Raw genomic sequence first — 18670 nt, 5'->3', positions numbered from 1 at the left:
GAGAAGACATTGCGACACGCAACAGTCGGGAAAGGAAGGTGGACGACACCACGCCAAGCTGTCATCATTGAAGAGAACCGCGGAGACTGAAGATCAAAGTAGTACATCCAATGAATACATGGATACGGTGTGGGGAAAGCATGCTAGACACAATATTGAGATCACAAACGAAGCGGCAGCGACAAGGGGGGAGAGACATGTCACATAGTATTGAGGTTTCCTCGATGACTGGTCATCAATGCTAGACACAAATTTGAAATCACAAACGAAGTGGCAAGGGGTGAGAGAACATGTCACATAGTATTCATACCCTTTACAATAATTCATGATGGTTGGCGGCACAAGTCCGTTCTACTCGTACAAAGCACTCCTCGACACCGTCTCGATGATTCTATCATATAAATAGCTTCCTTGAATCAACCCATTGATTTTACTGCATACTCTCTGATATTATCATCATTTGCACATATCTACCAACCTAATACCTTAGATCCATTGCACTTATAAGTCTTGTTGGATCCAAAAAGGAACAAGTACACAATATCAGCCAATATGGTCGGAATTGCTAGTGCTTTAGTTCCTCTGATTGCGCTGCCATTTGCCATGGCACAGACCCCTCAGGTAATTCTTCCATCTCTCACATAAGTCCACGGTATATAGCTGATTCAAAAAATAATAGGTCACTATCTACCGCGATATCTACTATCAGGGAGAAAGTGTCGACATCCCTGCGGATGGTGGATGCCATGATCTGGCCGGTTACCAACCAAACTTGTAAGTCAACAGCGGCTCAAAACCACTTGAAGAATCTTTCTGACATCTAAGAAGAGAACGTCAAGTTTCATCTATTCAAATCCCTCTCGGTTTCCAGTGCATCCTCTATCCGTAAGCTCTACCAAAGATAGTCTATTTTGACAATGTGGCTAATGTAAACAAAGCATCATCTGCCTTGGTGGCGTCATCGATGTTGATGGTGTTACCGTGGACGCTCCTGGCACGAACAGTCTCTATAACTATCAATTCAACGACGCCACTGTGAGCATTGCTTGCTACCCTGCTTCTTGAAGATGGATCAAGGTTGGCATATATAAGATCCGGGACATTTTTCGGTTGTGGCTTGAATCTATAATGCTCTCAGACAATTAGAGATGGTGTCAAGTGTATGTCGTCGCCATTGGGTTAGCCGGCTCGAGGCTTTTTATCAGATAATTTCAATTACTTTTGTCAGAATGGTGAGACTATAGCGTAGTCTGGAAATTAATTCAATAGTTGGCTGATTATGGGCTTAATCTTATATTTCTGTTCAACACGGATACTATGCATTTGTCTGAGCTCAGGAATACACGTGCACTCCCAGGCACATTTCTAATTTTCAAAGAGCGACTAACATAACTGGGAGATACCACCCAATCCAGATATATACTCAGGTCTGGCTGCAACCGGGCTTCAACTGTAGATAGCGATATACTCAGAAGCCGTTTGAAAATGTATCTTGGAAGATTCTACTAGATAATATGCTTACAGCTGTCTGACTTCTATGAACCATACACAGACTTCTACTGCCATTTTCCTAAGTGAGACTATGCTGGTAGTACGAATAACCTCATGAAAATCATTAAGATATAGTGTGTCGTGGTTCCCAGGAAATCTAGGCCTAAACTGCTTAACAGATGAATACCAACTCTTATTGAAGGCATACAGTGATCCCAGGCAATTGCAAGACAAGATTAAGAGATTATGTTTATCATAGAAGACGACGGAGTAACTACGTAGCTAGTAATAGATATATATATCTCTTGGCTATCGTTATAACTCTACAGGTTAACCGCCATAATATCCGACTATCGATCGTTCGATAATGACCAAGGCGCATCCCAGGAATTGTTCAATCATGCTATAAGCTTTCACCAAGCTTTTGCCAATCTTCCATTCTATTCTTAGAAGCGTCTATGAAACTCTATCCCAACCACAGTAGTTGGTCAGTATCACTCCCTTATTGCCACACACGCTTGCAGATATGGGACAACAAAGCCGGGGTATACAGCCCGTCATATACCCTAAGCTTCTGCAGATCATTCATCTGAAACGTGCAAGTGGCACGCTTATGCAGAGTTCTGCATGGTGCATTCCTCCTTGCCCGCGTTCCGGTCTTCCCGTCTGCCGGGAGCTTCGGAATCGGGGTTTGCCGGGGAAATTGAGGCATAGGGCTGAACGCGGCGGAGGGTTCCCGAGGGAAAATGAGGGTGTGAGATTCTGTAGTCACAAAAACAGGCCAAGGAGTCTGATCTTAATGGTACGACGAAGGGTGAAGAAGAGTGGATATGTAAAAAGCTTCTTTCTGTGGGTGAAAGAAAAATTACAACTCTCAATTGATGTAGCCTGGAAAGAGGGTGTCTTATGTCAAGTTGAGCCTTGCATCAAGTGGAAATGCCCTTGTGCTCAACGGTGTACGCGTCGGGGTCCTCGTGCAACAGTCGAGGATATACAAATCCAACTAGATCGTGATAAGTCGTAGGTTTTTGCTTTCCGGGGTAGTCTGATTTGAATTGCGTTGAGGGTGATCCGTTATCAATGCGAGTTCCGTGGTGGTCCAGCCCCATCTGGTGATGTTGTGCCTCGACCGACTTGACAAAAAACATATCCAGACAGCTGAGCTCGACTTCTTATTGGAATAGTACATACGACCACAGGGTGTGGAAAATAGGGCTTCCCGTCCGCTCAGCCGTACTCAAGCCACACGCCGGGAGGTTAGTAGTTGGGTGGGTGACCACCAGCGAATCCCTTCTGTTGTATGTATACTTTGCTTTTGTTTTTTCTTCTTCACTCCACTCTCCCAAGTGTTGATAGAGAGACCTGAGCCATCTAAACAATGATTGAGTGAGTGGTTATCGGTTCTGCAAGTGGCATCCTCGGGCTGTTCCCTCCACCTTGAAGAAGTAGGGCAGTTGATTATAGACGCTCACGCATGTTTCCTTCACCGTGATTCTTGAAAGAATTATATCCAGCTGATAAAATGAAAAGGATGATTCGTAGTAGTATGACTGCAGACTGATGGAAGTGATGTTGTCGAGGGCCGTCTCGAACACCTGATCGCACTAACCCAATCAGGCTAGTTCATCCCGTGACATGATTAAATCGGGGTGTTGCGCGAATGGTCTCAGCCACCACCCGGAACCTCCGACGGGAACGAGGGAGAAAGCAGCAGCATTGCTTGTCCGGGTCTCGGCCATCTGAAAGGTCAAGCTCATCGAGCTATCCTTTTCGTCGCGTCCAAACAGTGGAAGTCTCCGGTAGACGAGGTCGTCTCGATGCCATCTCACAAGCACACCCTCCCTACCTCACCTTACATTCACCACCCTATACTCCGCCTCTTCACCCTGTCATCCGGGCGCTGATATCCGACCTGTCTTTCCCCATCTCCCATCACTCACTTCATCCTCCATCTCAGATTCCATCAAAATGCCTCACGCAACAGAGCCTCCTGCACCCGATGCGGAGGATACAGCCTTCGAGAATGTGATGCGACAGATGAACGGCCCCTTCGGGGAGGGCGACATGTCGTTCGACTTTCTCTCCCGCGACTTAGAACCCGGCGAAAAGGCAGACGACGCGGTGGACTACGAAGATTTCGATGACGACGAGCTCCCCGAAGAAGAAGAACGAACCGGACCACCCGCTGGAAATGGAGTCGAGGAACCAGAAGATGACGCAGATAAAGGCTTGTTTGAAGCGGAAGAGGATGATCTTTTCGGTGGCCAGCAGGAGGAGGACCAGGAAAATCAACAACAACCCCCGCGCGATGAACTGGACGACCTATTCGGCGATGGCCCCTCTTCTCCCCCACCAGATCATGCCGACCCAACACGAGATTTGTTCTTTGAGGAGGAGGGAGAAGAGGGGGGTGAAAAGCCAGCAGAGGCTCCTGCGCCTGCGGAACCTGCGCCCGCCCAGCCTGAACCCGTGCCGATGGACGAAGACGAGGATGAACCTATGCAGGAGGATGAGGCGTTGAGTCCGACAGCGGAGGATATGGACCCGGCGTCTCTTCGCGCCTGGAAGCTGCAGCAGGCCCTGTTTGCTATGTCGTCTTATGGACCGGAAAACGTGCCGGCGCCGCCAGAGAATGTCGAGGAGCTGTTGCATTCATTGTTCCCCATGTTCGATAAGAATGCTCTCCCGCGCTTCCTTGAGTTGATTCCTCACAAGAAGGCGTTCTTTGTTGGGAAGCAGCCTCTCAAGCCCCCGAAGCCGGTCATCCCTAACAAGGTGAACATTGAATTAGCTCATGACCAAGAGCGATTGTTCAAGTCTGGCGGCCAGTCGCTGAAACGCTCGCTGGAGTCAGAGCATTCGGGCGTGGTTCCCGTTTTGGAGGCAGCCCAGGAGGAAGAACAGGAGATCAAGGAAGAGTTCGATCAGGACACGGATACGGAGGAGGTGCTTCCCGGGGGTATCACCCATCATGACCTTCGCGTTGTCTGCGCAGATTGGGATGTGAGGGATGACTTCTCTATCATGGATGTTGAGGAGGCGGAGGTTAAGGAGGCAGATGCTGACATGGAAGACGACTGGCTTTTGGAAACCATCCGCCCGGCGAAGAAGCGGAAGCTTGGAAGGGATCCTCTTGAGATTGTTGCCTTGTCCCATATTGATGTCCCCGTGATCGACGACCCGCAACAAGCTACTTCTCGCATCGCTCAAAAGGTCACAGTCGACATGAACGATCCTCATATCCTCCTTGATGAGCGGGGAGCGGAGGCGGCGACGCAGAAGCCCAAGGCGCTGCGTGCCCTCAACCGGGACGAGCTGGATGCCAGTGTTACCAAACGCCTGACCTCGCGTTACAACATTTCGAACGATCAGGCATACGATATGCTCAAGCAGAACCACCAGAACAAGGTCCGCAGTACCCTGGGCAACGTTACCCTGGAGCACAGTATGCCTGCCCTGCGTCTGCAATGGCCTTATTATAAGACCGAGCTGTCCAAGGCCGAAGCGCGTTCCTACCACCGTCCGGCTCTCTCTTTCCGGCCTGGACAGACCTGTTGGTTCAAGAATACAGCCTATATCAAACGAAAGCACCAAAAAGGCAAGGATGTCAAAACACTCTACGATTCGACGAAATCCCTCTCTTTGGCCGACAACTCCAACGTTCTGCTCGTGGAATACTCCGAAGAAGTTCCCCTTGTGCTGTCGAATTTCGGTATGTCGAATCGGATCATCAACTACTATCGGCGAAAGAGCATGGAAGACCCCACCCGCCCCAAGGCCGAAATTGGCGAAACCGCAGTTCTCCTCCCCCAGGACAAGAGCCCCTTCTCCATCTTCGGACACGTGGATCCCGGCGAGGTGACTCCGGCCATTTCCAACTCCATGTATCGTGCCCCATTGTTCGCGCATGAGGCTAAGAAGACCGACTTCTTGATCGTGCGGAGCAGTACTGGTTCCGGTGGCAGTGATTACTACATCCGGAATATCGAGAACCTCTACGTTGCCGGACAGCAGTTCCCGTCGGTGGACATTCCTGGACCCCATTCGCGAAAGGTCACAACGGTGGCCAAGAACCGGATGAAGATGCTGGTGTACCGCCTGTTGAAAAAGAGCCCAGACCTTCGGCTTTCTATTAGCGATGTCACTGCGCACATCCCAGGAACTAGCGACATGCAAAATCGACAGAAAGTCAAGGATTTCCTTCAGCACGACAAAGACTCCAAGTACTGGGTGCCAATGGAGCCTGTGCCGGAGCAGGATGTGATTCGGTCATGGGTCCAGCCCGAGGACGTTTGTCTGCTGGAGTCCATGCAGGTCGGCCAGCAGCATCTCCATGACACTGGTTTCGGCAACGAAGCCGAGAAAACCGGCAACGAAGCCGAAAAGAACCAGAAAGAAGACGAGGACAGAGATAACGATGAGGAGGGAGAGAGCTTCGAGCAACAGATGGCACCTTGGAAGGCAACACGCAATTTCCTTCTTGCATCGCAGGGCAAAGCAATGCTTAAATTACACGGAGAAGGTGATCCTACGGGGCGTGGCGAAGGCTTCAGTTTCATCAAGACTTCCATGAAGGGTGGTTTCAAGGCAGTGGGTGAGAGTGTGGAAGACAAGCTCGATGCCCAGCGACTCAAGGAGCTTGGAGGCCACAGTTACAATGTAGCCCGACAGCAGAAGTCATATGAAACGTCCATCCGACGCATCTGGGATTCACAGAAGGCTAGTCTGTCTTCAACAGTCGAACATTCAGACGAGGAGAGCGACATCGACCGCGAAGAAGAGGAGGAGTTCGGCAAGCCTACGCCGCGATCTGAGGCTCCTACTCCAGCTCCTTTCCGCCGTGACGACGATACTATGAGTCAGTTCAGCCGGATGAGCATGCCTGCCGACCAGAAAGGCAAGGTTCTGCGCATCATGCGGACGTTCAGAGATGAAAAGGGTGAGCTCTATCAAAAGGAACACATGGTCTGGGATCCCCGTGTTATTCGCCACTACATCCAGCATCGGCATCGGGTCGAGGCACTCACCACAAAGTAAGCACCCCATCAGCCTATAAACTCTATCAAATTAACTAACCCTCTTAGACTCGAATCCCTACAACCGACGGGTGACAAGGAAATTGACGCTCGTAACAAGAAGCTGTACGTCCCAGATCCAACTACTAACAATCTCTCCCATCCCCCCTCCCCTTCCCGGAAGACCATCTCACAATCTAACCTCCCAAAGCCTGGAAGCCGAACTCAGCCGTCTCAACCGCAACAAAGAACGCCGCTTCGCTCGCGAGAAGCAAAAGGGCGCAGCCCGTGCATCCGCAGGCGACTCCCCTGCCGATGGCGGCAAATCTGCCGGGACACAGCGCAAATGTGCCAACTGCGGCCAAGTCGGCCACATCAAGACAAACAAAAAGTGCGTATGCCATAAATCAGGTCCCTCCTTTGGATTTCCAAACAACCCTGCAGAGTTCAATCTCCCCTTCTTTTCCAAACCGTAGTCCTTTCCGCGGATCCCGTACTGTCAGGTCCGGCTTCATAATCTCCTGGTGCTATCCCTTCTTCAGTCCAGGTCGAGGTCCCTGCCGACAACTATGGCCCAAGAGACAGAGGACTATTCCCTTCACTTTACCCCATACATCCCTCTATCCCGTCCAGCATATCCCCTACTTCCCCACCTACCAGCAGTTACTCCCATACTCCCACACTCCCAAGATTTTTTCATGCAACACATACGTTTGACATGAATGCGCACACAAAACCACAAACCAGAGACAAGAACAACAGCAAGAAAAGAAAGAAAGAAAACAAAGCAGCGCGCTAACCATCCCTCCACCACTTTCTTCTCCCCACAGGCTCTGTCCCCTTCTCAACGGTACCATGAAACCCGAAGACCGCGTCACCGATTCCGCCTTCGCGATGGGCGCTCCACCTGCGCTGTGATTCATTCATATCACTTGATTCCTGCCTTCCTCTGCGACCTATCTCTCTCATTCTTCTCTCCTCACCCCTTCTCCTTCCTCCCTCCTCCCCCTTTGACTGCTGCCATCCGCAATAAGTACATGTACGCGGAGAATCTACCTTCTCTCGTACCGCTTTAATTCTTATCCTACTCTCTCTCGTGATACCCTACGTTTTTCTCGATGTCGGCATACCTACCTACCAATTCACCTGCGTCTGTTCTCGTCATCGCCATTTTAAGGTAAAGCGAATGCTTCGATACATGGGTGTGTTAGAACACTACTTCATCTTTCCAAGTCCGTACTTTGCTTTTTTCCTTTCATCCACCTTGCACGGTTGCATTGGGTGGATTCATTGACGGTCACTTCTGACAGACTGAATCTTTACATCTGGAGTTCTAAGGCAAGGGGATGGTTGGATGTGTTCTATGATGTCTAAGTTATGAACAATGGAAGATACCTTGTCTTGTCTTTTAAGAATATCCATTGGCATTCGGGATTGCAGTCAAAGATACCACGTGCATCTCGTCCTGCAAGATTATCAATAGTAACTATGTCATAGCCAAACAAGTGTGTTTCATATGGATAGGAAATGAACAGTCCAGGTGACCAACAATAAGACTATGGTAACAATAAGAGGCAAGGATACGTCCCAAAGAATACATTCTGCATCACGACCAAGTACAAAGAATATCAAAGGCAGTAAGATAGCAGCTCTATCCGTACAGTTCCGACAGGTGGCCTCGTGCCAGCAGGCCTCGCCCGCGGTCTGGGGCCAAGGCCATCGCCACGGCATGGGGTCGGCGGTAGGTATATCCCAAGAATGCTCCCCTCTTGCGCATCTCCAGGACCGTCATGCGGAGTTTGCCATCGCGTAGCAACTTGTCTCGGGGTCGCTTCTTATCCCTCCCCTTGCGGCGGTTCTTCGGGGGCGGTTTGCTTGCGGCGGGACTCAGCAGGCTGTCGATCTCCTGATATCGGGGTGGGTCTCCCCTGTGCTGATGGCCCTCGCCTCGCTCGTCTGCCTCGCTAGATGGTTCAGCATGCTCTGCGTCCGAGGCCGCAGAGGCCTCGTCGTGGCCATGCTCATATCCTGCGTCGTCGAAGTACCGGGTATCCTCCCAGCCTTTGACTTTGGGGATGAACGGGGGCATGGACTGGTGAATCTCGTTCCAGTTGATGCAGCGAAAGAATGGATGGGTTTTGATGTCTGTGGCATCATTTGGGTAGACATAGAACCCGCGGTAGTTCTTATTGCGAGGGTCCATGCTGTAGAGGGGATGCTTGGCTGCCAGGCGAAACGTGATGGAGTCATTCACGCGATACTTGCTGGAGGACAAGCGATGTTCCTTCTCTTGGAGGAGATGGTTGATCAGATCAATTGCTTCAGCAGAGACGAGCTTATCAGATGGCTGCTTGGTCGGAAAGTGTAGGGTCTGGAGATGATGCTTCAAGTACTCAGCCAACCCTCACGGCACACAATAGATGCAGCAGTGCTTACATGGATCTTCAACTTCGTCTTCTGGCGATCATTCGAAGCAAAAGGAGTGACGCCATACAGACACTGGCGTCGAGGTCAATATCTGCAGCCTCCGTAGCTGCCAGGGATGTCTTACCTCGTACAGGATAATACCAATGCTCCACCAGTCGCATCGCCCATCGTACAGCTCTCCGCGCACCACCTCGGGGGCCATGTACTGGTTGGTCCCGACAATGCTCCCAGCTAGTCGCCGCTTCTGGGTTCGGTCGCGCCATCCCAAGAGGCCAGCAGTTGGGGGTGCCCATCCGGAGTCGTCGACCGGATCCGCATCCAGCAGACTGGAAGACTCCGCTATCCGCTTCGCCTCGGTCTGGTCAAGGGCATCACCATCTACCTGGATGCCTAGCCGCTTGAGGAGGGTGTGGCGGTGGTCATTATAGTATACCTGATCGTGTGCCCAGTGCCCATCAAAGGCCAACCCAAAGTCCGAGATCTTCAGGTGGCCCGAGGCCGAGATGAGGAAGTTGTCCGGCTTGACATCGCGATGGATCCAGCATAATCGATGGGCCTCTTCAATGCAGAGAATCATCTCCGCAATATACCATCGAGCAACCGTCTCCGGAAGGATGTTCCGACGCATCAGCAGCCCGAGAAAGTCCCCGCCCACCATGTAATCCATGATGAGGTAAAGGTGGTTCTGGTCCTGGAAGCTAGCGATCAAGGGTACAATCCAGCGAGACTTGGCCGATGCCACCAGGAAGTCTCTCTCGGCGCGCAAGTGACCTTCCTGGCTGTTACGGATCATTGCCGACTTGCGAATGACTTTCATTGCGAAGACATCCTTCTTGACGCCGGTCATGATTTTACGTCGGTTGCTCTTCGTTTCGTCCATCGAAGACCGCAGGGAATCCAGCGCATGTGATGTAGTGTTCGTAGCTTCAGTCTTCCAGCGCAAGAGCTTGTCTTCCGAGTCGCCATCGTAGTTTGTCTCCTCTGCTTTCTTCTCCTTCACGAGGCGCACGACCCCAAAGCTGCCCCGGCCGAGCACTTTGATCACTTCAAATCCAGCGAGGGACACCGTCGTATCATGGCTACCGCCTCCATGGGAGCGACTCTTGAGGACACGACATTGGCGGAGGTAATGACGCTCCTGGGTGATCCAGTTATCCCAGATGCGAGCTCGTTCTTCGGGACCCAGTGGCAATCCATACATATACTGCTCCAGCTCTTGGCGACGCTGTGAGTGAGGATCTGTCCCACAGAAGACGGAGTTAAAGTAGGTCTCGAAGAAAACCTTGGCATTGGCAGCAGCCTCGACTGTAACAATCGATGGCGATGTCCCTGACACTTCGGTCAAGCTGGACGCTTCTTCCACCTCGCGAGTTGAAAGATGAGAATGCGGTAGAGCTTTGGCTGATCCGTCAAGGGCCTGTTTCGAGCCCTGCGAAGGGTCCTCGGAAGTGGGAGGAGTCGACTGTGTACCCAGCGGAGACACGCTGCTTATGGGAGATGTCGAGGGACTCGAGCTGTCATTGGGGCTCTCCCCCGGTCTGCTTTGGTTGGGCGAAGGAACGGGGAATTGAACAGGTTTGATAATCAGGGGTGAACGAAGGTGCGAGCGACGAATGACAGTGGGATTTCCGAATGTCGTGTACAATTTTGTAGACACAATACTTGTCAGGGCAGCTGGCGTCGACTTGCTTCGTTTCACGGCAGCTACTGGAGTGTTCTGTAGCTCACTCATCTCCGACTTTCGTAATTGTGCAGTAGCAACAGATTGTTCCGAGGAGGCAGTCTCCCTCGGTGTGGCAGAGGCCATAGATGTCTCCGGCAATGGAATTGCGCGATCATGGTTGATACAAGTCAGTATGGAGCCCTCATGGCCTTGTTCTTCCCCCAGGGCGGTGCTGCTAGACGGGGCTCGGTTTTCGACTGGAAGGGAATGAAAAGACTGTGATGGGTTACTATCGCTCGACGGCTTCTGTGGAACAGTGGTTTCACGAGCGGTCACTGCCTTGAGCACTAGATGTCCAGTCAGCCGTTGGAATGTCTGCTTCGCCATGGTCCAGACCTACCACCACTGGGGCCTCGGAGTCCCAATAACGAGAGAATCCTGGAGCTCCGTTGTTTGATACGATCCCGGATGCTGTTGCTCTTGTGTTGCACTGTCTGATATTCTGCATCAGCTGAGATGGTTGATGCGCTGCCGGAGAGTTCCACGGTAGTCTCCACGGTGAGGTCCGGGTGTGGTGGACTCCCACAGGGAGTAGTACAGTTGGTATTCGGCGTAGGATGGACAATCATCGCGGTGGACGATCAAAGGGCCAGTGAATTGGGGCCAGTGATATTTGTGTGCTTCGAGGGGGACTGATATGGGATCCTAACGACGGAGAGGCTGGTATGAATGAGAAAATAAGTGTGATTGCGGTAAACCCTACAGAGCAGCTTGGGATTCAGCTGCTGCGTGTCGGCCTAGCATCTGTAGGGACAGACGAGGTTGATGATCGTGAAAGATACTACAAGGCAGAGCGTGGTGCAGAAGTTTTCATCCCATGGCAGGCACGACGGGGGTCAAGGCAACGCAAATCTAGGGCAGGAACGGGGCAGGATTCTACTTAACGTCTACAAAGGTACTAAAGGAGCAAACGGGCATCCGAATGAATCAAACCAAACACTTTTTATTAGACAAAGATCGTTGGATGGCTTGCAATATCCTCATCCCTGCCAATATGCATCGGAAGGCTGTGCAAGAGAAAAACAAGTCGGATATCACAGGACTGATGTCAGATTGAAAGGACCCCCAAACACCGGTGATAAGCAAACCCAAATGGAGTAATCAGACACATGCAGTTAAAGGTTAGTAGGGGGACTCAGATCTATTTGATCTCGAGAAGCTTGACGTCGAAGATCAGCTTGGAGTTGGCGGGGATGCCGGGGAGAGCACGCTTGCCGTAGGCGAGGTGAGGAGGGATGCTGATGCGGCGCTCACCACCGACAGCCATGCCGGCGACACCGATGTCCCAACCCTTGATGACCTCGCCCTTGCCGAGCTTGAAGGTGAAAGGCTTGCCCTTCTTGTTGGCTGCACAGATAGTTAGCACCTGTTTCTTCTGGTAATATAAAATTCAAGACTCACCATCAAAGACCTTGCCATCCTCGAGCTTGCCAATGTAGCGCATGGCAACGGTGTTGCCGGCCTTGGCGGCGACACCCTGACCGAGCTTCTTGTCGTCAATCTTGACGCCCTTGACCTCCTTCACACCCAGGGTGCCCGTGGTCTTCTCAGCGGGCTTCTGCTGGGTGGAGCCAGTCGGGCCCTGCTCAAGGTTCTTGGCGAACTGAACCTTCTTAGCCTCCTTGCCCTCCTTGGCGGCCTCCTTCTTCTCCTCGACGGGGGCAGCCTCGCCGTTGTTCTTCTTCAGCTTCTTCTGCTGCTTCTTGCTGAGGGCGGGCTCGGGCTTGGCCTCCTCGGGCTCCGCAGCGCGCTTGCCCTTGCCCTTGGTCTCCTTGGACTCGACGAGCTTGGGGGCCTCCTCCTCCTCCTCGCTGTCGACCTCGGTGATGCGGGGGTTCTCGAGGTCGTCGAGGTCGTCGCTCTCGTCATCCTCACCGATCAGGTCCTCCATGTCGAGCTCATCCTCATCGGGAGACAGGTCGTAGTCCTCCTCATCGGAGTCCTCGTCATCATGATCATGGTGGTGGTCGTCGGCGGGCATAACGTAGTTACCGGTGAGGTAGATGGTGTGAGTACCGGTGACCTTGAAGAAAACGGGCTCCTCCTCGTTGACGACGATGTCGAGAGGCTGCTGGCAGTTCTATACGGGGTTAGCGGGGATGCTGGCATAAGAGGATCTTAGCTCAATGCATACCTTCTCGGGGTCCAGGGTACAGATGACAGTCTCATCCAGCTCGAGACCCTCATCAGAGTCGGCGTCGGACTCCTCGTCGTCGTTGGCGGGGGCCTTGCCCTTGATCAGCTTGGAGATGGCGGCCTTGAGGTCGAACTCGCCCTCCTCCTCGTCGTCCTCCTCGTCGTCATCCTCATCCATGGCATCCTCGAGCTCCTTGCGAGCGGCAGCCAGCTTGAGCTTGCGGGCCTTCTCCTTGTCGCTGGGGCCACCGTTGACCTCCTCGTCGTCCTCGGAATCCTCATCCTCATCGTCCTCCCAGTCCTCATCATCATCCTCGTCACCCTCCAGATCAAGACCCGGGGGAGCGCGCACAAGCTTCAGGGTAGCACGGGGGCGCTTGTTGGAGTCGAAACCGTCCTCGTACTCGGGAGCCTCATCGGGGTCAATGGCAGCCATGCTGACACGGAACTGTCGCAAACGGTTAGAAAAGAGAAGTTCAATGGCATCAATGGCATCGCGTTCAGCTCCTTACCATAGCAGCGGCATCAGGAACGGCGGGGATCAGAGCACCACCGGCGGGGACGCGCAGGGCGTAGACAGCAACGGGCGTAACACCGGACATCTTGACAAGACTATGAAACAGATGCGAACAAGATAAAGATAGTAGAAGAAGAGGAAAGAAGAGACCAACGAATGGGTGGTCTAAGTAGGAAGCAATGGAAAGAAGGAAAGATCGTCTACCCGGGAATGCGCGGTAAGAACGAAGAAAGGCAAGTGAAGGGGAAGAAGAGAAGAGGAAGAGGAAGGGAAAAGTTTTGATGCTGGCAAAACTCCCGCCGCTTCGATGGCAACCAACTTTTTTTCTGCTACTGACTTTTTCCCGCAGCCAATCAGAAGCAAAGAAAAGGCGGATCTGCCGTTGGTCACCGCTGTGGATCTGCCACATCACGTGGAAACATGCTTACCGCCTTTTTCGTCACATGATGAGCTGATTTCCTATTTGGGTGCAGAACATTCCAGTTCTTCATATATCGATCTATTAGTAGCAGAACGTGTAGCATCCCCCGTGGGTTCCTGCACGATGGAGATCCACTGAACTCAATGTCACTTTGACTGCCAGTCATCAATAAATGCCAAGGTGACTGTTTCATGCCACTGTCCTGGCGATATCCCGCATCTGTTCCATCCAACCACGTGACTACTATGAATGAAATTCATAGATAAGTATTATTATTGTATAGATACTCTTCCCACTGTATAAGTTCAGCTCTAAGATCCATAGTAATAAGCCTCAGTTGGGTAGTACCAGCTGCAGTGTTGGGTATAACCAGTTTTCACTCACTATATATTACCCGGTTCAAAAGCATAACAGCATACCACACCTACGCTATAGTAGTAATACTTTATAGGCTATGAAACCAAATGAGCTCCAGCTACGAAGTCGCAAATTATGAAGAAATCTCATTACTGAAGTATTCCAATCTCCTAACATCATTAGTATGTTCAACAGTATACAGCAGTATATGCAGAAATACTACCATTGTATGAGGACACAGGCCAAGCTAAATTGCCTTTCCGCCCATAGTACTTAACTAGGCTGTGTATCATGTTCAGACCTACCCAGTAGATAGCTCTACATATAATCAATTTTAAGCAAAGTCATTTCATCCCACGACTACTATGCCAATCAAGTCCAATCAAATTGCACATCTAACCACCAGCTAATACCATATAACTAAATACCTCAAACCCAAGCAACCTCCCTAAACCACCTCACCATCCTCTCCACCAACCCCCCCTCCAACCCATCCACACTCAACCCTCTCAAACCCTCCGCCCTCTCCCTCGCCTTCTCCGTAACAAACTCCAACCCCTGAAACGGCTTCTCACTCCCATACTTCCCCTCCCAGAATCCCACCAACTTCACCGGCGGATTCCTCTGCGGATCCGCCACATCCCTGACCCGCTGAATCCACTCCCGGAACTCCAGATCCTCAAACTCCAACCCAGCAGCCCGCAGCGCGGGAAGCAAATCCTTCGTCCAGTGGAAGCTATACGGGTTCAGGATATTATACACCTCCACATCATCCACCCCCTTCTTCTTCCTCTCCCCTCTCTCTTCCTGATGAAGAGTAACATCCACCACCGCCCCAGCAACAACATCAACCGGCACCCATCTCATCCTCTCATCTAATCTCGGCAACGCCCCCACCGTCACCGCCGCCCTTAGCATCAACGGAATCGCCTCCGTGGCATTCCACACCCCGTGCTGGGTATCGCCGATGATCTGACCGATCCGGAGGACCCGCGTATCCAGGAACGGGGTGGCGTTAGCGCAGATGTGTTCTGCGATGAGCTTGGATTGGGCGTAGCCCATGGATTGTGCAGCTGTTAGGGAGTCCGGTAGGGACTCTGGGATCGGGGAGACGGTGCTGTTGACGACGCTGCTGACGGAGGAGCAGAAGTTGAAGGTGGCGGGTTCCGGGCGGTGGGTTTTCAGGGCGAGAGTGAGGAGGTTGTGGAGCGTTGGGAGGGTGTCGTGGGCGAGACTGCTGAGTTGGAGGTTGAAGTTGACGGGCCAGGCGCAGTGGATGATGTCGGTGGTTTCGGTGAGGAGGGTGTGGTAGGTTTCTGAGGGGAGGGAGAGGGTGGGATGGGAGAGGGTTGGGGCTGGGAGAGCGATGAGTTTGGCTTTGGAGGAGGAAGACAGGGGAGTGTAGAGGTGGCGGGCGTGAAGGGCGTCGTGGAGGCGCTTGTAGGCTTCGATGGCGGAGGAAGCGCGGATGAGGCAGTAGACTTTGTGCACCGAGGGGTTCTGCGCGAGTTGGTGCGCTACGTGGCTGCCCAGGGAGCCGGTGGCGCCGGTGAGGACCTATATTTGTTAGTAGGGTAATTATCAGTGAGGTAATGATGGAGACTTACAATGTATCGACCAGAAAGGTCACTCGGACGGGGAACGTGAGGTTCAAAGTGGCTGAATTGGGAGATCAATGCGCGCATCTGTTCCTGGATCGGCTCGGAGTCTGGCAGGACGTCTCCGGACTGCACGGCCGCGAGGTAGCGGGCGAGTGAGACTATAGTGGGCTGCTCAAAGGCAATGTTGAGTCCTAGCTGATGACCCTTGGTGTCCAAGTTCTGGACCAGTTTGGAGCGCAGCTGGCTGGCCTGCAGAGAGTCCATACCCAGTGAGAAGAAATCGGCGTCATCCGTCAACAGACTCGAATCCTTGAGGGGCAGGATCTCAAGAAGCTGCTTTCTAATGAAGTCTCTCAGCTCAGGCTCAGATAGAACCAGCGTGCCGGTCATGGCGTCCACAGCCGCATAGATTTCGTCGATAAGAGGCTGGAAGTTCTTGTAGAAGGCTTGCCGGATGATAGTGCCTTTGTCAGTGCGAGGGTAGGGAGTGTCTGCCGGCAGCACTCGAACCATGCTCTTGGAGAGCTGCCCAAACGCCGGGAGCGATTCGTGGGCCCTTTCAACAGCTGGCCAAATGCTGTCAACGATCTCTTCATCGGAGAGTGACTCGGTGCCAGGGGCACGCACGACAGCCAGCCCGATGTGTGCCTTGCCTGCGCCGAATGCAATGGCTTCGGCAACAGTGCTGCGCTGCCGGACTCGTCCTTCCAGGTCAAGGGGGTTGACCTTTTCGCCGTTGTATAGAATGATAGTGTCATCCAGACGAGCATAGTACTTGTATGCCTCCATGGTGGGATGCTTGACAAACAGGTCCTTAGTGGCGTAGGAGCCGTCTGGCCGGTTGGTCATGACCTTGGAGGGCCAGCCATCGAGACACACCAGCTCGAAGACCCCAGGAAAGCGCTCTTCAAATCGCAGATATTTCTTGACGATGTCAGAGGGACGGAGCCAGTCCCATCCCTTGTCGTCACGAGGCCGGGTGGACATCATAAGCTGACCGGTCTCAGTTCTGTATAGTGTTAGTGATACTCCAAATGCATTTTGAGATGCACTTACGATCCGTAGTGACTGATAAGATGGACCCCATTATCGACCAGCAAGTTGCCCAGAGAGTCCGGACATGCAGAGCCTCCGAACATGACGGCCTTTAGCTTAGCCAGAGCCGATATCCCCTCCTGTGTCTCAGCCAACAGCTTCAGTGCATACGGGACACCATAGAAGATCTCAAAAGCATTCGAGGCCATAATCTCGAGCAAGTACAGCCTCGTCAACGGAAGATTCGCATTATAGAGATGCAACTGCTTGCCAGCATGAATCGTCCGAAACAGACAACTGATGCCATGGTTGTGGTACAAGGGCAGCGTGACGAACCCTGACATATTCATATGTCCCGAGTAGTTCTTCAGCGCAGCAGACTGCGTATGGAAAATTGGCTTTGGAAGCCCAGTGGACCCACTGGAGTGAATAATCCATGCAATATGCTTGGACTCGACCGTCGGGTCCAGATGCGGAACCAGGTTCGTGTCGACATCTTCCGTAATGGGATAGTGATAATTCTCCTCGTTTGGAATCTCATCAATGACTAGCTCCGGCACCCGCTTCTTGATCTCCTCGGCGGTGTCCCGGAACGAGCTGTGAATGAAGATGTGTCTCGACCCGGTTCTCTCCAGCAGTGAGACATAGGCATCGATGGAGATTCTGGTCGAGAGGAGCAGTCCACTGTGGCTTAGTTTGGCCAGAGAGAGAAGCATCACGAGGTAGTTCAGGTCTGACGGTCCCAACAAAGCAATGACTTTGGGAGTCTCAGCCGATGACTTCCGAGGCGGGATGCGATCTGATAGCACCTTGGAGACGCGGAAGGCGAAGACATCCAGTTGCTGCAGGGGATAGTCCACATATTCGATGCCAGTCCGCGGGTAGGAAATGATGGGTTGTGCGGTTCCAAGTGATGCACGTTGACGAACAAGCTCGTCAATGGTCAATGGTTCTTGAGATTCTACCGGAAGATCATGGTCGCCTTTCGACGGAGGCTCCTGTAGCGTGGGTGGTTGTGGCGCGATGGTAGAGAGCATCTTGGTTGTTTGGAAAGATTTATTACATAGACAAGCAGCTGGTGAAGAAGTTGAGTCTGAGACAATTCCGTTCGATGATTGAAGAGGTGTCAGCCTTTAAAGTAGTTCCAGATATTCCATCATTTGATGAAGGCATGTCCGATGCCATGATGGAGGGCTCGGAAATGCTAGCGCATCGGATATTTATCCGACCGCTGCCTCTGCACGAATCGTCGGAAACAATGCATTGAGCGATTATCCAGGTATATCAAGCCTTCAATATGATTCAATTGATTGAAATAGAACAATGGAATGAAATAAATGAGCAGACAGGTCATTTTTCTCCAGGACTATGCTCATGCTAAATTGAGTAACCTCGAGTCCCTTGCGGGTAGGGTTGACACTATTCTACGTAAAACGGAAATCAACTTTCCTTACAAGTAAAAACAAGTACACTTCTGGATGTATTAAGAAGTCTTGACCTATCAAGACGGGTATATACAAGACGCAATAAGTAGAAGTTTCCGAGATCGCAAGAAATATCGCGTGAAGAACGTTAGGGCGAATGCGGGGTTAGAGCCGAGCATGAAATCCGCTGTGGATTCCTCTCCGGGAGTCATTTGACACCATTCCAATGACTACAGATGTCAGACCTGCCCTGACAGGATTGTGGAAACGTGATATTGATATCCGCTGTAATTGACCACGTGCAGGATTATTTGAGGGAAAAATCTGTCATGTGAGGAAAGCTCAGACACTGCTATAACCTCGATGCCTTTGACCATGGGCAATCAGGATCCAGGCTCTAAATCTACATCAGTGTCTGAGCTGCCAGGCGGGTAGTAGTTGCCAGAAGATGCGAGTCAAGAGAATGGCTCAGTATTCTCTATCTTAACCTTAGTTCGACAATTTGTTCACATTAAATAAAAAA

At 51.9% G+C, this 18670-nt stretch overlaps 5 protein-coding genes across 5 annotated transcripts; 2 read left to right on the top strand and 3 right to left on the bottom strand.

Annotated features, from left to right (window-relative positions):
• The first annotated feature begins 474 nt into the window (after positions 1 to 474).
• Positions 475 to 1098, top strand: ASPBRDRAFT_37156 (uncharacterized protein). Its single transcript, XM_067623668.1, has 4 exons — positions 475 to 621; positions 680 to 774; positions 829 to 885; positions 939 to 1098. Exons 1-4 carry the CDS (start codon positions 553 to 555, stop codon positions 1063 to 1065), a joined length of 348 nt encoding a protein of 115 aa, XP_067485170.1. The 5' UTR covers positions 475 to 552; the 3' UTR covers positions 1066 to 1098.
• Positions 1099 to 3187: 2089 nt separating this feature from the next.
• Positions 3188 to 7876, top strand: ASPBRDRAFT_37153 (DUF3591 domain-containing protein). The gene is made up of 4 exons (XM_067623667.1): positions 3188 to 6524; positions 6576 to 6632; positions 6718 to 6897; positions 7337 to 7876. Exons 1-4 carry the CDS (start codon positions 3460 to 3462, stop codon positions 7422 to 7424), a joined length of 3390 nt encoding a protein of 1129 aa, XP_067485169.1. The 5' UTR covers positions 3188 to 3459; the 3' UTR covers positions 7425 to 7876.
• A 281-nt stretch (positions 7877 to 8157) lies between these two features.
• ASPBRDRAFT_113535 (uncharacterized protein) lies at positions 8158 to 11225 on the bottom strand (the record flags this gene model as incomplete). The annotated part of the gene is made up of 5 exons (XM_067616747.1): positions 8158 to 8889; positions 8943 to 9005; positions 9058 to 9798; positions 9934 to 10943; positions 10997 to 11225. 5 exons carry the CDS (start codon positions 11223 to 11225, stop codon positions 8158 to 8160), a joined length of 2775 nt encoding a protein of 924 aa, XP_067485168.1.
• A 288-nt stretch (positions 11226 to 11513) lies between these two features.
• Positions 11514 to 13578, bottom strand: ASPBRDRAFT_142141 (FKBP-type peptidyl-prolyl cis-trans isomerase). The gene is made up of 4 exons (XM_067619194.1): positions 13305 to 13578; positions 12791 to 13240; positions 12058 to 12736; positions 11514 to 12003 (listed from the first exon to the last, which is right to left on the bottom strand). The coding sequence occupies exons 1-4, from the start codon at positions 13392 to 13394 to the stop codon at positions 11798 to 11800; spliced, it is 1425 nt and encodes a 474-aa protein (XP_067485167.1). The 5' UTR covers positions 13395 to 13578; the 3' UTR covers positions 11514 to 11797.
• A 463-nt stretch (positions 13579 to 14041) lies between these two features.
• ASPBRDRAFT_61383 (putative NRPS-like enzyme) lies at positions 14042 to 17846 on the bottom strand (the record flags this gene model as incomplete). The annotated part of the gene is made up of 6 exons (XM_067628304.1): positions 16745 to 17846; positions 15695 to 16697; positions 14550 to 15644; positions 14393 to 14405; positions 14115 to 14154; positions 14042 to 14081 (listed from the first exon to the last, which is right to left on the bottom strand). The coding sequence occupies exons 1-6, from the start codon at positions 17758 to 17760 to the stop codon at positions 14042 to 14044; spliced, it is 3207 nt and encodes a 1068-aa protein (XP_067485166.1). The 5' UTR covers positions 17761 to 17846.
• Positions 17847 to 18670: the final 824 nt, after the last annotated feature.

Source organism: Aspergillus brasiliensis (assembly GCF_001889945.1).
Source record: "Aspergillus brasiliensis CBS 101740 unplaced genomic scaffold ASPBRscaffold_1, whole genome shotgun sequence".
NCBI lineage: Eukaryota > Fungi > Ascomycota > Eurotiomycetes > Eurotiales > Aspergillaceae > Aspergillus > Aspergillus brasiliensis.
This window is presented reverse-complemented; position numbering and strand designations above follow the sequence as displayed.

What these genes read in the sequence shown, in the direction of transcription:
- ASPBRDRAFT_37153 (XM_067623667.1), top strand. Translation starts at nt 3,460, where the DNA reads ATGCCTCACGCAACAGAGCCTCCTGCACCCGATGCGGAGGATACAGCC. An exon ending in GACGCTCGTAACAAGAAGCT is followed by an intron (nt 6,633 to 6,717) that starts GTACGTCCCAGA and finishes AACCTCCCAAAG; the next exon opens with CCTGGAAGCCGAACTCAGCC. An exon ending in CACATCAAGACAAACAAAAA is followed by an intron (nt 6,898 to 7,336) that starts GTGCGTATGCCA and finishes TTCTCCCCACAG; the next exon opens with GCTCTGTCCCCTTCTCAACG.
- ASPBRDRAFT_142141 (XM_067619194.1), bottom strand. Translation starts at nt 13,394, where the DNA reads ATGTCCGGTGTTACGCCCGTTGCTGTCTACGCCCTGCGCGTCCCCGCC. An exon ending in TTCCTGATGCCGCTGCTATG is followed by an intron (nt 13,241 to 13,304) that starts GTAAGGAGCTGA and finishes CGTTTGCGACAG; the next exon opens with TTCCGTGTCAGCATGGCTGC. An exon ending in GGATGGCAAGGTCTTTGATG is followed by an intron (nt 12,004 to 12,057) that starts GTGAGTCTTGAA and finishes CTATCTGTGCAG; the next exon opens with CCAACAAGAAGGGCAAGCCT.
- ASPBRDRAFT_37156 (XM_067623668.1), top strand. Translation starts at nt 553, where the DNA reads ATGGTCGGAATTGCTAGTGCTTTAGTTCCTCTGATTGCGCTGCCATTT. An exon ending in CCATGGCACAGACCCCTCAG is followed by an intron (nt 622 to 679) that starts GTAATTCTTCCA and finishes AAAAAATAATAG; the next exon opens with GTCACTATCTACCGCGATAT. An exon ending in GCCGGTTACCAACCAAACTT is followed by an intron (nt 775 to 828) that starts GTAAGTCAACAG and finishes ACATCTAAGAAG; the next exon opens with AGAACGTCAAGTTTCATCTA.